Source organism: Pyxicephalus adspersus, chromosome 3 (genome assembly GCF_032062135.1).
Source record: "Pyxicephalus adspersus chromosome 3, UCB_Pads_2.0, whole genome shotgun sequence".
NCBI lineage: Eukaryota > Metazoa > Chordata > Amphibia > Anura > Pyxicephalidae > Pyxicephalus > Pyxicephalus adspersus.
In genome coordinates this window covers 91,496,746-91,513,753 of record NC_092860.1, presented here as the reverse complement: position 1 = coordinate 91,513,753, position 17,008 = coordinate 91,496,746, and the positions used below count along the sequence as shown (strand labels likewise).

The 17,008-nt window shown below is 37.2% G+C and overlaps 1 protein-coding gene across 5 annotated transcripts in view; it reads right to left on the bottom strand.

Annotated features, from left to right (window-relative positions):
- NPNT (nephronectin) overlaps positions 1-15,682 on the bottom strand; it is a 58,601-nt gene extending 42,919 nt beyond the window's left edge. For 2 of the 5 annotated variants that reach the window (XM_072405667.1, XM_072405671.1), the window contains exons 1-2: positions 15,456-15,682; positions 1,593-1,693 (exon numbers count right to left, since the gene is read on the bottom strand). In XM_072405667.1, coding sequence (XP_072261768.1) covers positions 1,593-1,693; positions 15,456-15,526 — 172 coding nt within the window. In that variant the 5' untranslated portion in view covers positions 15,527-15,682. The remainder of the gene's footprint in view (positions 1-1,592; positions 1,694-15,455) is intronic. The other 3 variants (XM_072405669.1, XM_072405670.1, XM_072405668.1) reach the window with 2 other exon arrangements.
- Between the last annotated feature and the right edge of the window lie 1,326 nt (positions 15,683-17,008).

The window sequence follows — 17,008 nt, the reverse complement described above, 5'->3', positions numbered from 1 at the left end:
GTAAAAACATAACTGCAAATGTAGCACATTGCTCCTGTACTTTAGAAGTCATATCCAATTGACTAGTATTGTAGCATAGCTTTTCACACGATGTGCAATAAAACAAGCATTTTCAATGTGATCTCTGTGCAAAGTAGTTAGTATAATTGTGAAGTGGTATAAAAGTATAACACTGTTTATTTATATATTAGAATAAAGCAAATTAATACAGCATCATACTGAATTAACAAGGTAATCATACACCAGGATAATCTGAATCAGTTGGTTTTCAAGCAAAGAATAAATCAATACTTTAGGTGAAACCCAAGTACATAAAGACTTAAATAAGGAAAGGTTAACATACTGTTAAGGGTTATGTGAAGGTAGTTGCTGGTTTCAAAGTGTAAGCATTAGGGTTCAGTTTGGGATAAATGTCACAGTCAAGTATAGGGTTAGATTATTGCATAGGTTTAGAGCTATGAATTATTAAAACATTTATTAGGGTTGAGTGTAAAGAGTATTATATGGGTCAGGTTGCCAAAGACAGTTATGGATTGGGAGGCACTTTTTTCACTTTTGGAACTGAACGCAAAGTACTGACAATTACAAGAAGGCTTGTGGTTTAGCACTGAAAACCAACATAACAGAAAATCCTGTTCAATAACTGGCTAATCTGACACAACATTGCTATTTATGCATATATAACATAAAATAAACATTGTCAGATCTGTCTAATACCTCATTTTAAATAATCAAATGCTGACCTGTCTATATCCCTCAAATTTAAATGCAACACAAGAAAAAAGCATGAACAAATCGTTGAAGTATTCTATTCAACCCAAACCCACATGAACTGTCTAGAATAATCTGGGTGTCACAACTGAAAGGTGGCTGACTTCACATACCCTTGAGCAACAGAGGTGTTAAGGGACCATTAAATCTAAAATGTAAGTTGCCACAAAAAAAAAAACAAGCTGCAGACAGCATTCATATGTGTATATGGAAGGCTTATATGAACTTCTTGTATGTTTGAAATACTTTGAATTATTGGGAATATACTTTTTTTGTACATACTGAAGACTTCCTGACAGTTAAGATTTTTTTTCTGTAAAAGGTCACATCAAACTATAACCCTCACAAAGCTGGATAATACATGTAAACACTGTCAAATACCTGAAATATCTGTGGAGGAATGCACTTTAAATATACATTTGTGAATGTTACCTGTAGCTTTGTATGTCAGCTTATATTTTAGGTTTAGTGATCCTTTAGAATGGGCATGGTTCCATCACAGTTCCTCCACAAAAACTGGCACATAAGTACTAAGCAGGACTAGAAAGGATTTCCACACACAGGAAGTTAATATACTACGGGAAACTTCTGTGTCTTGTAAAATAAAGCTGCTTAGTATTCATGGCTCCTCAGGGGATGTAATTCAGAGCTAGAACGCTAAAGCATCTTTCTAAATTATGGTCAGCGAGAATCATTCTAAAACATCAGCACGTGCAAAAGCCCACGTTAAATAAGCCTTGCTATAATGTATGGAAGCTTTTATTAGATATGTAAAAAGCCCCTCTGACATGGCATAAAGCCCCAGCGATGACAATACTTACGTGTGCATTGTCCCCAAGATTGCCGAGCCCACCCCCAACAGCAGTCAATCCTGTTACCATACTGACAGAGTCCAGTAGAAGATGCAACCTGCGTGGGCCACCTGTAAAACAGATTTGTCATTAGATCTCATTACAGTATTGTTTTATAAAATCTTTCTCAAGTTTCATATTTGTATCTGCCCATACTTTATATCTTACATCCTAAAGGGTATCTGTAAAGCTTGAATATCCTAAACTATGGGCAAGCAAAACAGCATTCAGATACATACGTAACATATCACATATCTCTTAAGTTATAACAAGAGAATAGGTGACACATCCCTTTGGCTTTTAGGTGAAAGTGGTCGTTAGATTAGATTTAAAACCAATAACTAAAATCCCATATAAAGTAAGTATTAACATGGTAATGTTATTTTAAAATTGTGTTTAACCCTTTCAAATCTGTAGCTTTTATTAAATGAACACCTTTGTTTGGGTACTGTTTTGGGAAGCATAATTGTGCTTTTCTGTTGTCACCCTGTCATAATTCCTCGAGGAAGGTACAAGTGACCATATGGACATTGCATAGACATGGTCTTCTGTTTTCACAACCAGGAAGGCAATCTCATATGAGCAATGCAGGGTGGCCAATGCCAGAATGCATGCAAGCAGACATAAAGGGCCCTGATATAATAAAGCCATCTCAGGCTAGAGAGGATACACTTTCATCAGTGAATATGGGTGATCCAGCAAACCTGGAATGGATATGGTCCAGGATTCAAAACATTTGCTAGCAAATAGCTAATGAAGAAATACATTCCAAATTTGCTGGATCACCCAGCTTCACTGCTGAAAATGTATCCTCTCCAGCTTTGGAGAGCTTTAACAAATCAGGTCCATAGGCTGAAAAGAACAGCAGCACTAAGATTCAAAAGAGAAATAAAATGTGAAAAAAAATAATTTTATAAAAATTAAAATGACCCAGCTGTTTCTGGTATGCAGTGCTTCTGTAAAATAAAATGTTTTCACATAGGGTTAAAAACTACTTTAAATATACAGTCACAGTTGACGGACAAATGCAATGTTATTAAATTTGTTGGTAATATGGTATGCCTTTTTTATAGATTTGCCAAATAAAGAATGTGTTCACCACCTGCATTGTGCAAATGATAACAGATACATAATATGTGCACTTAGAATCATGTACAAAAAAAGAACAGAACTACAGAGCTGTTGAATAGAAAACTAGACATAAAGAAAGAAAATGGCTAGCAAAAACAATGCAGAAACAAATAACTCCACCCCCTTGCATTCTCCAAATTATTTGTTCAGTGAGGTCAAATTATTAACCCTAAGTGGGAGTTTTAGGTTTAGGTGAGGTGACTAAAAGAAAAATGAGCACTAGAATGTATGCTGCAGACACTTCCAGTAGCCCCTCACTGAGCTTGGTCTGTGGGATGGCTTTTCAGGTTTGTCTTCTAAAGTCCATCATAGTCAAACCAGAGTTTATTTATTCAGTTTTTTTATTGTTTGTATGGATTAAGTTTTTGTCACTTTTTAGTGTCCTAACAAAATTCACATTTTTGCTAAATTTTCCATTTTAGTGTGTTTGTGATCAGTGATCATGCCAGCTTTTCATGTTTACTAGAGTATAAAATGAATCGAATTTAATGATTCAATTTGTAATTAGATAGATTCATAGTTTCTGAAATGCAAATTGCAGCTTCATTAGCCACATTTGTATCTTGTGTAGCAGTAAATTCTAATAGTCATATACTAGTTCTATGCTGGCATTCCATTTATAAATATATCATTCTATTTGTAAAGTCCTAATGGAAATATTCCAAGGCTATCCCTGATAAAACAAGAAGAGGTCAACTGGTTGCCCTGGCTCACTGTCTCAGCAGGCTCATAGACAATCAGAAGAAGTGTTATGCAAATCAATGACCTACTTTTGCTGTTTACCACAACTAAACATCTATTTGCAGTTGTCACGGATTTCTTTGTATTACTATACTTCTACTATTACAAATAACCTATACAAAGTGTATCATGATATTTATACTTATCCTTTTGGTTCATTCTTGTACTGTCATACAAATATGTTTAGGAATGTCAGCAACTAAAAGGAATCAGATTTCTTTAGAAGAGCCATTAAGCTGCTTGAAGCCAGACATAATTGCACTTGGCAATGTGGTATTAGTATTTTTTTATTCTTGAAAAATGTAATAATCTTGGAGGCTGGAATTTTTTTTAACTCTTTGCCAAGTGGTGGTTTAGTTGAAAATAGATACAGAGAAAGAAACAGTGTTGTGTTAGGCATTGTATTTTGGAAGTCTTATCAAGCCTACATTCTGCCACTTAAACAATAGAAGTGTATTTAACCTTTAGCAACATTATAGATACATTCTGCAAACAGCTCACTTCACCAAATGGAATCCTAATACTTAATTGCAGGTTTCTCCATCACTGCCTGAGGATTTTTAGCTGTTCTGAAACCAGACTTCACAAAGAACGTGTACAGATTACATCACAGCATTATGATATATGTGCAATGCACTCCTTTATGACAATGAATATAATATAATATATATAATATAAAATAAATAATAAATAAAGTCAAAATCTAAGAATGCTACAGTTTGAATTTATTTAATATGACACAATAGGCCCAATTTATTAAAGCTCTCCAAGATGGGCGATCCAGCAAACCTGGAACGGAATCTGGGCAAGAATTCAAAACATTTGCTAACAAATAGCAAATGACTTTGAAGAAATCTATTCCAGGTTTGCTGGATCACCCAGCTTCCCTGATTAAAGTGTATCTTCTCCAGCCTTGGAGAGCTTTCATTAACCAGGCTAAATGAGTAGACAAGGGCTGAACTACTACTCAAGCAGCCCACATGGTGGCCATATATCTAGAGAGGGTTCTATAAATGGTAAGTAAAATTCTTAAAAATGTCATCCTTGTAGTGTTATCATCAACACTTACTGCTTAGAATACTGGCTTGCTGATGTGGGTTTATTTTGTATCCATAGCAAGAAATGTGTGGATACAGAAAGGAAGGGTTAGGGTAGGAACATTTGTTGGGCCTTTATTCCCGTCTGTGTTCACTGTTTAGGGGATATGCCCTCTTGATTGGATTTGGTGAGTATTGGCATTTGAACATTCAAAACTCTAATGGAACCACTTATAACACCAAGTTACAAACTACTTATCTCCCATGTAATTTAGCTGAAAGCAGACATATTTTAGTCCAGCTTGTGTGACACAGTGGACACACTGATAGTGAAGCTTTGTGTAGAGTCAGGGTCTAACAGTCTCATCCCACTTGTTCCACTTAAATGGGTCGGTTATGAAGCCACAATCAGTATGGATTCTGTCAAAAACCTTCATAATTACATACACTTCATTATACCATGTGGGTACTTTCAATCCCCACAGGGTTCCCTTAATGCACTTGTCCAAACTAGTGAAGTTCAAGCCAGCATGCTATAGAGAGAAGCAGAAACTTTCAGGAACAACAGCATCTGTTAAGGAAAAAACTGAGCTTCTGATGCACCCAGCCTTAACTATACTCCTTCACAGCACAAGACTCAGAAATGAGAAAAGTGTTTGCATGTTTTGGCTACAGTACAAGTGCTCATTCATGTACAGATTCTAGTGTATGAAGGGCTGTTATATGGAGGACACAGAATGATCACCAAGTTAGAGATGGCTATCAATGGGAGGGTACAAACAGTTCCCACTGCTACCAACATAGCGGTAATAAGGAACGGGGGACCCTAATAGGCTGCCACAGACCACCAAAATAAACAATATAATTCAGAGGTATAAAGGGCAAAGGATTATTAATACGGGTCATAAAGCTCACTACTGACTATCAATAAGGAGATATAAACATGAAACATTTAGCCATGATTGTGAATATGAATTTGCAATATATACAGGTAGTTCCTGGGTTACATACAAGATAGGGACTGTAGATTTGCTCTTACGTTGAATTTGTATGTAAGTCGGAACAGGTACAATATTTAATAAATGCAATTAGGACAGATGTTTGTCTCGACATATTATTAGGCAGTGTGGTGTCAGTTGCTGTATAAAATCCTCACTGTGAGTTAATACACACTGTGTGTATATATATATATATATATATATATATATATATATATATATATATATATATATATATATATATATATATACTGTCAGACAGAAAAGTGAACAGTCCAAATGCAGAAGGCCTTTAAACAGCAAGTCCATACCATAAAAAAACAAAACCTCTACCCACCCTTGCCTCCAAAAAAACTCATGTCAAATCATGTCTGACTAACTGGGTGCCTACTAATGGGTAGGCAAACAAACAGGTAACTCTTGTACCTTTTTAGAGTTTTGTCAGCACTCAGCTTTTTCATCCAGCAACAGGATCTCATAGGAGAGGGAGTGAAAGAGAGGAAGCGCCCAGAGTTATCTCATGTAAAAAAAGGCCCGTGCACAGCTAAGACTAACGAGATTTTGCTACCAAATGTGGACCTAGGAGAATATATCTCACCCAAATCTCCACAAACCCACTGAATCCCAAGCACAGCACAGTAATCATTAAGATTCTGAGAAAACAAATTAAATTTTCCCCTTAAATCAGTCATACGTGTAGGAAAAAATTCTAGGCGACACATTCAAGCTGTCCACAAAATTCTAAAGATTGGCATTAAACCTATAGGATGATACCAGCCCACATGCATGATACAGTAATTTTGTAAAGAAGACAGTAATGCAACTAATACAGAAAATGATTAAACCTATAACCAATTTCTGACCCTGTATGGATTCTGGATCAGCACTGGACAGTGTCTCAATGTGTTTAAGCAACGCTTGTATTAATCATTATATTATTATTGATTGAAGTTACATTTTCATAGTACATCTCCTAATATTCTCTGCTGGTGTTTACTCAGTCACCATTCAGCTGTCATTTACATAATTTCAGTTTACCCAATGGTAGCATAGAATGTGAATCCTCAGGATGTGCTACCATCCTTATGTGAAATATGGCATGGTATTTGGCCTAAAAAAAGCCATTGCACATCACAAACCTTTTTTAATGGTATGTACTATAGTAGGTCTATTTATACATTTGTAAATCTAACATTCACCAAACATTCTCTAATGGAGAATTTACCAGGTCCATGTGTGTTCAATAATAATTGATTCTCCATCGGAGAGTGTTTAGTGAATGTCAGATTCATGGCTTTATAAATAGACTCCTGCGTAGTAAGGTTTTATACAACTAAGAAAACTAAGTTTGAGTATCACAATAAAACTAAGCAGAAGTTAGTGTCAGCATAAAAAATTAATGTCCCAAATTGCAGACACTGGGCTATTCACCCTTTTTTCTTTTTTTAAAGCAAATTAGGCTGGGATCCAATTTCTGGCTATTATTGGAAATTTATTAAGAAACTATGTACTTCTGGCTAAACATACAAAAGCCTAAGCTGTTCCAGTATTCACAAACATCAATGAGTGACAAATTGACCTCTGCATATTTATATGTGTTCTGTGCCAGAAGCCATATTAGTTCACATGGCAGTACTTAGTATGATTACCAACACCATTAATATTTACTAGATCACTTGATTTTTTTTCATCTTTTGTGATATGTTTATGTAACAAGACAAACCATTAAATCAAGGACACCTCTTCCTTTGCCTAATCTTCACCTTCAGCTCAGTGACATTCTCTGACACCTTTCTAGTTTGTCTGATTCTCTTAAACTAACAGGCTTCTAATTTTTCCTCAAATTTGGCTATAGATTCACACAAAACATCACAATACTAAGGCAGTGACACTGGTAAAGCATTGCAACCCGAGTTTGTTTTCATCAGCTTCATAAGCAACGCAATGAAACCCTTGGTGATTGTTAGACTGTGGGTTAATAATATTATTTATAAACAGGATTTATATAGCGCCAACATATTATGCAGCGCTGTACATTAAATCGGTTATCATTCTCACCTCATTAAACAATTCCACATATAATTGTTGCTGTCTCTTGTTCTGGTTCATGATTTTATCAACACCAAGCAATCTTTAGTGCTGCCCCTATGAGTCATACAGCAAAATATTTCACAGCCGGACCTGCATTCCATACTTTTGCCACTTCTAGTACTTTTTCTGCTACTTGTCTTAACATGACCTGCAGTTCTTATCTTACACAGTCACTTAGATCTCAATGACTCTCAGGTGAACATATACTCATTATTTCTACGGTGCAACTTCTTCCCACCATCACACAACAACTACCCAAACTAAAACTTTCCAATAAATAATTTTTTTGTTAAAAAAGAAGCATTTTAGTGCAAAGTATTAGATTCTTGTTCTTAGGTTTAGATCAGCTTTAAGTCCTATAAATGTGCTTAAATATGACTTAATGTACACTTATGGCAGTACTTCCTACCACATGATTGTGAAAGGGAAAAGCAGAAAAAGATGTCATTCACCTCTAATGCAGTGCTCATATGCCTACAACATGCTGATAATAGGAGACAACAGAGCAACAGAGGGATGAGCTAGTTGGTGTGCTGATTCACCTTTCACTTGACTGGGGCAAAACATAGCTACCCAGACTTCCATTTCCCACCACTATAGCAGCCCCTTTTTCACTCCTTTAATACCCATTACCACTTTAACAATTACCCCCCCCCCCCCCCCCCAATAAAACACAATACTATATGTTAGTTAAATTGCCTGTAGGCCTTTTATCAAAACAAAATATTAACTATAATTTTATTTAGTATAAAAAATAAATACCCAATGTAAATATAAACATTAAGACAATCAAATGTCAACAAATATTAAACCCGTCATACAGTAAATTAACCACTAGCTTGGGGAGAGAAGAGACCTGAAAGTCTTTTATGTAACTATCATTAAAAAAAAGGTAATAAAGGTCTACTGCTCAGCCAGATAGAGCTTTGCTATGTATCAGAGCTGCGTACATTTTAAAACTGGATATAAACATCTTGTTTAAAAACTGCTCCTATGATATATTTAGGGTATACTAACTATTACCCTTTATACAGAAGAAATATTTAATTTGGCATTGAAGCCTTTGTAAATATTAGTAGTACACTGTAAACTCGATAACAAAGTTCATGTTAGGTTGAACACATAAATGAATGTTATAAATCTTTTTAGTATACAGTAGGTGCCAAAAAACACCAATGGTTGTGTTTGGATAATAGAAGGCTTTAGGAATGTGCAAACAGACAAGACAGGGAGTGCTGCAAGGGTATGGATACAATGCAACACCAATGTAATGTATCCAACACAAATCTATCCAACAGCATTTAGCAGCTTTCTGCAGTCACATGAAAGGATGGGGATTTACCGATTGGTCGCCGAGTGTTAATACATAGCAATGTTTTTGCATTGTGCTAAACATATGTACATTGTTCTGTAGGTATACATACATAGCAGGGTGATACTCTGCTTAATGTTACCAAGCATGGTGTATTAGAAATACCTTAATAAAGCCCAGACTGACAAAACACAAATCCTTTATCAGTATTTTAATGGCACCGCTCATATTACGTGCACCTGTAATGAAGGAAACAGTTGGGGTGTCTCCTTCTGAAAATGCTCATTGCTCAGACGTGTCTAATTTAAATATTTCTGAGATGCTGACCCAAAATTAGCATACAGCAAAAAAAAAAAAAAAAAAAAAACATTTGGAACTCCAGATCTCTTGTCCCGTTTTGGATTTTCAATATGTTCAGACTAGCAGTGAGGTTGTGGGGTAGGTATAGCTTCTCCATATTTGTGAACTGCTCGGGGGAGGCCCTGCATGTAGCATCTACGTATGGCAGCCCAATAAAGAATGAATTGGGATGGCAGTGAGTGGTTCAGTATCGCTGTGTCGCTGGCTCCTAAATCTACTAATGCTGGTTCTTTAGGAGCCAAATCTGCAGTGCAAAAAGCTGGCAAGGTGCCAGCCACTGGGAGCTGTGCAAGATAGCTTGCTCCCACTGCAGGTCTGAACCAGCCCGTGGAAAAAAATGGTGCCAAAGCATAAACAAGACCACCAAATAACTTTCTCTACAGAATGTGGCTACTGGAATTAATACAGAGTGGGTCTATGTTGTCAGGATGTGTTAGAAGCATATGTTTTATGCCTAAAAACTGAATGATAACTAATGATGAGACTAGTACAAAACAAAACTAGCATTTTAAAAGAAGGCAGGAACTTCTAAATGTCTAAATACCAACTTTAAAGCAAAACTATACTTACATGAGGCCATCCTCATGACCCTGCCCACCCTACTACCATAAAAAATAACTGAGGACTTGAAATACCCTAACTTTTAAAATCTAGAAGCTTAGGCATCATGTGACCAACATTTAAGCTATTTTTCCTACTTTACCAGCCTACCAGGATACAAGAATATGTAACAAATTGTACAGTACAGTAATACATTAAATAGAACATAGACTACATATCAAAGATTTAGGACACAAGTAGTCAGCAGGAGAATAAAAGATCTGTTATTGAGGAAGACCTTCTTTTATAATTACTATGCCTTAAAGAGTACCTGTACCAAGATACATTGTTTAGACTATCATTTCTTTTTTTTATTAAAACGCTATTTGCTTTTTCCAGATATGAAGTTTAGAGCTGTAAACATGTACTCCATTCCTATTCCAGGACAGTGACTTGGAAAATCTTGCTGTAATTGGAAACACCTGGCAACTGCACAAACAAAATTATAAAACAGAGGTCAGTAATGGACAACTACATCTTCCTTTCCATGTTGCCATAAGACGCTTCAGATTAGTTATCTATACCTACAATTTTCTTTGTTTATTATCTAGGTTTATTGCTTTGCTAGCAATATATTTCTATTGTAACCAGCACCTTTTGTTGCATTGCCAGACCTTCCCCGCCTAATTTCCTTTTTAGATTTGGCTCTGCCCAAAATGTGACAGCCAATTCAAACATCCAGCGGAGGGAAGGTGTTCATGTGGTGTGTATAAATAACTGGTGAACTTTGACAAAACTTTACCTGCCTATGAAGCCAATGAATTCATTCACACAGAACCAACGGGATGACAGGACAAGGAAAATGTAAGTCAGGTGCAGGAAGGAAGCTTAATGGGTGTGCGGATTGGTGTGCACCGGGTTCTGTCAGTATGGCTGCTGTACTCGCTGTCCTCAGCCTGAACTTTTTATGAGTCACAGTATTAATAAATATAAAGCAAGGTGTCAGCAATACGTAATTTCACATTATAACATGACAAATCACTATGACCGAGGTTACTACCTTATCACTTCCACCATCATTACAAGAAAGGCTTTTGTTCTTTCTCCTTTGACCTCCTGTAAGTGCACACGTGTATGTATCCAGTGCTGAGTATCAATATTAAGCAATGACTCTTCATCTACTCTACTATCCAATCATATACCTTCCAATCTTGGACAAACCCTTTCCCCTAACATGCTCTAATTATATTTAGCAATTTTAGATTTGATTCCTCTAAACACAGGGTAGGATTCACTTAGTTTAGTGAATGTGGTAAAGCTCTTTTGACTTCAACCATTCAATGTATGCATTTTAACATTTCCTTGTCCATGATTGGCTGATCTTTGCAAAGGGAATTCACACAGCTAAGTGAACATTTCCTTGCAGAATGATAATTCACTTTGCTAAATTAAATCACTAACCTTATTTATTAAAGCAACCCAATGGACCTGATTTATTAAAGCTCTCAAAGGCTGGAGAGAATACACTTTCATCAGTGAAGCTGGGTGATCCAGCAAATCTCGATCAGGACCCATGGACCTGACACATAAATACCCCCAAGCCAGATCCACTCCAGGTTTGCTGGATCACCCAACTTAACTGATGAAAGTGTATCCTCTCCAGCCTTGGATAGCTTTAATAAATCAGGCCCAATACCTTCATCTGCAAATGTGTATTCCAACTCCACATTGACCAGGTAAAGCTATATATACTCTGGGTACCATACAAATGGATGTGCTTATCTGACAGGTTTATATATTCATTTAAACCTCTGGCTATGAATACTGGCATACTGCACATTGCACTGTGAGTTTGAAGCATCCATATAAACTGTCTAGGTGTAAATTTATTGAGCTTAGAAGAAGAACCATTTATTAGAAAACAGTGTCAGTGTGAGTCAATGCTGCAGAAAATGTACTCCATAATACAAAAGCAAAAAATAATTTAGTTTAATAAACTTTTTGTATGTGCTGGGCAGATCATAACATACTGGAAAAAAAATGGAAAAATGTTCATTTTGTAATTGCCATTTTACATACAATGGCACAGTATAAGGAGAAGACTCTGCCCAATAGATCACAGCCCAAAAGGTGGGGAGAATAGTACACAATAGGAGGGGGTATGAAAGGGTGGCTAATTAGTAATGGGTTCAGAGGCAAATTTAGGTTAGAGTTAAGAGGTTTTTTTATGTGTCGAAGGTGGGAGAAAGCCCTATAGGGAAGGAAAGGTAGTCCCAGAACTGTGGAGAAGTCTTGAAACCACACATGTGAAGAGGTTATTAATGTGGGAGTCATTAGTAGGTCATTAGATGAGTAGTGAGAAAGGCTTGGGGGTATTTATGTGTCAGGTTAGAAATGAAGGTGGGCTAGGAGCGGTGGAGTGATTTAAAGCCACAGCACACTATTGTATAATAGTGTGTATAATAATATTAATAATAATATTATTTTTAATAATATATAGTATATAATGTATAATAGTGTATATAATATTAATATAATAATAATAATATTAGTATTAATGATAATAGTATATATTGTATAATAATAATAGTAGTAATAATAATAATATTATTAAAATTAGTATTAATAATAGTATATATTGTATGCAATATTAATAATAGTAGTAGTAAAAATAATATTAGTAATAATAATAGTATATATTGTATAATGGTGTACATAGTGTCACTTTTTTGCAACATATTGTAAACCCACAGAACTGAAATTGGAAGCACAAACTTACAAATCCATAGTGCTATCATAACTGACCAGTTCAGCACTAAGACACATGCATGCAGTGCCTTTAATGTTAAGCATCAGCCAACACAACAAAATATACAAATCACCAACACAAATAGGTAACTTTTCCAGCACTGTTTTACCCCTTTGCTGCCAAATGAAAACCAGCAATGTCACAATGTAAAGGATGTACATAAAGTCTAATGTGAGAAATGAAATGCTTAAATTGTCTCTACATCCAAGGGAAAAAGAGGCAGTTGTACAGAAAAGAGGAACAAGGAAATATTTCCAAAACAGTGACTGCTTTCCCAAAAGAGGGCTTTAAAAATTAACAAAGCAATAAACCTTACGTAAACCAGGAATTATCAAGAACATATTCTTTCACAAAAGGGGAAATGATTTACTATATCATCCTATTCTTTGTTCCTCAATATCCTACTCATTTCAGATTTTTGGGGAGTTTCCACATGACTGCTAAGAGACAATATAGCATCCTTGTCACAAATGTAACAATATACTGAGCTCAGGCAAGCTGAGAAGCTTATGGCACAGACAGTGCTACTCTTCCAGACAGAAACTGCTTTAAGGCTTCTTAGCACAGAATTTATTCTTAAATTTAATTCTTTGACTTTGCAGATTATCGGTGTCACCTGCTGAAAGCTGATTCCTTCAGAAATATGTGTGTGCCAACAGAAAGTTCAAACATAAGAGATCACACAATAAAAATGAGCACAGTACAGAAGACTTGGCACAGATCTAATCTAGCCTACACATGGTCACCATAATGTTACAAACTGAGCACAGTACAAACCATACAGGCATCCAGCTCACATGAACCAACTTGCATGTGTACTTCCGCAGGAGGACATATGTATAGTACAATATTTCATGCATTGTGGTTTTAATTACTCCACCAAATAAACCAGAATCCGATTCCGAGTATATTTGACTTATCCATATCAGAAATTTGGATACTTTTAACCCAAATGCTGGTTTTAATAAGTGCCTGGTATCTATGTTCAAGAATGTCTTGCTGGCTGGTTATACCATCTCTAGGGCTTAATTACCCCCAAAGGGAGCTTAATCTGAACCGCAGTTACCTTTTAAAAGCCCAGTTTAGCAAAGGAACAGAAAGAGTCCGCATACACTTGCCCAAATAATGAATGGCTGATCCTTGCACTGGGACTGCCCTTGGCAATACAAGCAAATAACTCTGAATTACCACTTCCATACCCAGTGCCTTCTAGCTAAAAATGTCTCTTACAAGAAAATCTTTAAAACAGAATAATATCATCATTAAAGCTTGAGAAAATTAGGCAGTTATTTTAATGAAGGTGTTTCAGCCAACTATGTAAAAACTTTGTATATCTAGTAACTGGTTGTTGTATTGATCCATCAGCAAGTGGTAAGTTAGCAGATCCCTTTGGATTTATAAATACAGCTAAAGTGAACCTGTCCTAAAGGGCTTATTTGCTCCCTACAACCCGCAGGTCTCCTATCTCTCAGCACATCTGTACACTTCATTCCACACGCACATCTGCCAGGCTCAATGACTCAGAAACCTTTCACTCCCCAGCCTTATCTATCCACAACTACATGGAGGACAGCTGGGAGAGGTGTGATCTTTTCCACTGTCAGACACTGCCAAGCTGCAGCTTGCCATGTCTTCTAATGAGACCTGCTACAGGGTAATCTGTCATTGGCAGATGATGAAGATGGTGCTGAGTCCTCAGGGGATGAATGATACAAATGACTGCCATTGTCTTGACTCATAAATGCTAGGCATTAACTTTCTGACTCTTGGCAAGATACAAGTTTGTTAAAGTGAACCAAGGAGGAATATAAACTCTGCTGGAGTGGAACTGCACTGAAAATACAAATCACCATCCATGGGTCAAACAGTGAAATTATTTTACCAAGTGATTGTAGAGCAGCCTTACCTAATGGGGTTCTTCCTGAGGTCCTTGGGGAACAAAGTCATCTCCTACCTATAATGACCACCATGCAAGGGGGCAATATCTTACTAGTCAGCTCCATTAGGATTTACACCTTAAACTACATACAGAATATAAATTTTGCTACCAGAAATTATTATTTTTGATGGTCCCAAGTAAAGATTTAAAACATTTAGAGATCCATCTTCTATTAATAACTGATAAATGCTTCCCAATAAGGAGGACGCAGCGGGGTGCCTCTTGCTCATCCTCCCCTCTCCAAAGAATGAATAGCTATATTAACTTGTTTATTCTTACTGTAAATGATCATTAACCATCGTATGTACACAGCTTCATGTATACAGCAGATGGTTTAAAAAATACAAGAAATACTTAGGGTACACTGGTTTTATGAAAAACTTTCTACAACTCACTGATCACAATGAGCTGTCGATAGGATCATTTTTTGGCAGGGGTACCGGAGACCTGAAAATGATCCCAAAGGTTCCTCCAGAGTAAGAGAGATTCCTATAGACTGTAATAGGGCTGGGTACACACAGGGAGATTTGTCAAATCTAATCAATCCATGAAAATCTACTTCTGGTAACTTCCACAAAACAGAAACAAATACTGACAATTAGAATGACAGTAACATACCCCACCAACACTGATATATATATATATATATATATATATATATATAAATATACACACACACACACATGTATTATATATATATATATATATATATATAGTCCTGGGCTGTCCTGGTGAAAAGTTAGTGTAAGGCAGAGTGAGGGATGAATATTGGATATCACCTATACATAACACCTGTACACCTGTATGGGGACAGGTAGGACACCTCTGCAGTAAGTGATGGGAAGAAGGATAAAGATGACAAATGTTGCGCTTACCTCCCGTCATAATCCCCAGTAACCTTCATGTAGAGAGAACATGCAATCATTAACCTTAGAACTAAATCCATGGCTACAATGGGCAGCTGAATAAGTCTCCGTTGTGAGGTGAGAGCAGCAGAAGAAGCTTCCCAATACCAGCAGCACCAGGTGAGGAGTGTAAGGAGCCCGGAGTCCCCCGGCAACAGCTGCACACCCGAGTGTGTCCTCCTCCCTGCAGGGAGCACTGTGACATGGCCAGCACAGCTCCCTCCCAGCCCTGTGTGTGAGGAGGAGCTGTCTACACACCACACACCCTCCATGTAACCATACACCACCTTCACTTCTCCACCTCTGTCACCTGGCTCTCCTCACACTCACCTTTCCTTACACCACACCACTGCATTCCACCTCACTGCTCCTACATAACTCCAACTAGAAATGTCTATATCTCTTCCTATTTCTCCTTGGGTCAGGGTCCTCTCCTCCTCCTCCTGTGTCACTGTCTGTATCTGTCTGTCATTTTCAACCCCCTTTAATGTACAGCGCTGTGTAATCTTAACATTATGTTTATTAATAATGTGTCTATTTATATATAAAAATACCCTTGTTATCTCTATATATCTCCTTCCATGTAAACATTTATAACACACTGTTTGGGAACTGGAAAGCTAGGACACACTTTAAAGGGCATCATAAGGTTGGCTCATATTACGAAGGGGTGCTGAGAAGTTCCTGGCTTTAACCCCTTCCAGATGAAATAGAAAAATGAGTGTGGTGGCATATGACAGCCTAATATCTTAGTATGTAACTGTGCAAATATCAGGTCTTTGCAATTCTTAAAACTGTTTTTTCTTTTAGTGAGAAGCTGTTATGGCAGAGACACAAGCTAGTTTCACATCATTGGAGTTGCGGACTGTCATGAAGTTTTTTTTGTCCAGGGAAAGTCAGCAAAGGACATTCACACTGAGATGTCACAAACACTGGGAGAGAAGTGTCCTTCCTACAGCTGTCAAAACCTGGATATCTCCTTTCAAGACTGGACAAGACTGAAGATAAACCCCGCAGTGGGCGCCCCCCAACCTCAAATGACCCGGCAACCTGCGATGCTGTTCACGAGCTGATTATTGAGGACCGGTGAATATCTGCAAAAAAAGATAGCCCAGATACTTGACATCTCACGGGAGTGTGTTGGGTTTGTTATCACCACTATCCTAGACATGTGCATGCCTTCAGCAAAGTGGGTGCCAAAATGTTTGAACAGTGATCAGAAGAAGGAACAAGTTGAAGCATCCAAAGCTGTTTTGGCCCATTTTGAAGCTGCGCAGGACTTTTTGGCTAGGTTAGTGACTGAGGATGAAACCTGGCTCCACATCTATGCTGTCTATGCTATCCTGAAACCAAGGAACAGTCAAAGAAATGGCGCTACAGTGGGCCCCCACAGCCGAAGAAGTTCCAAACCCAGAAATCGGCCAAAAAAGTCATGGCATCCCTTTTCTGGGACAAAGACGGTATTCCATGGTGGACTACCTACCTCGGGGCTCTAGTATCACCAGACAGTACTATGCTAACCT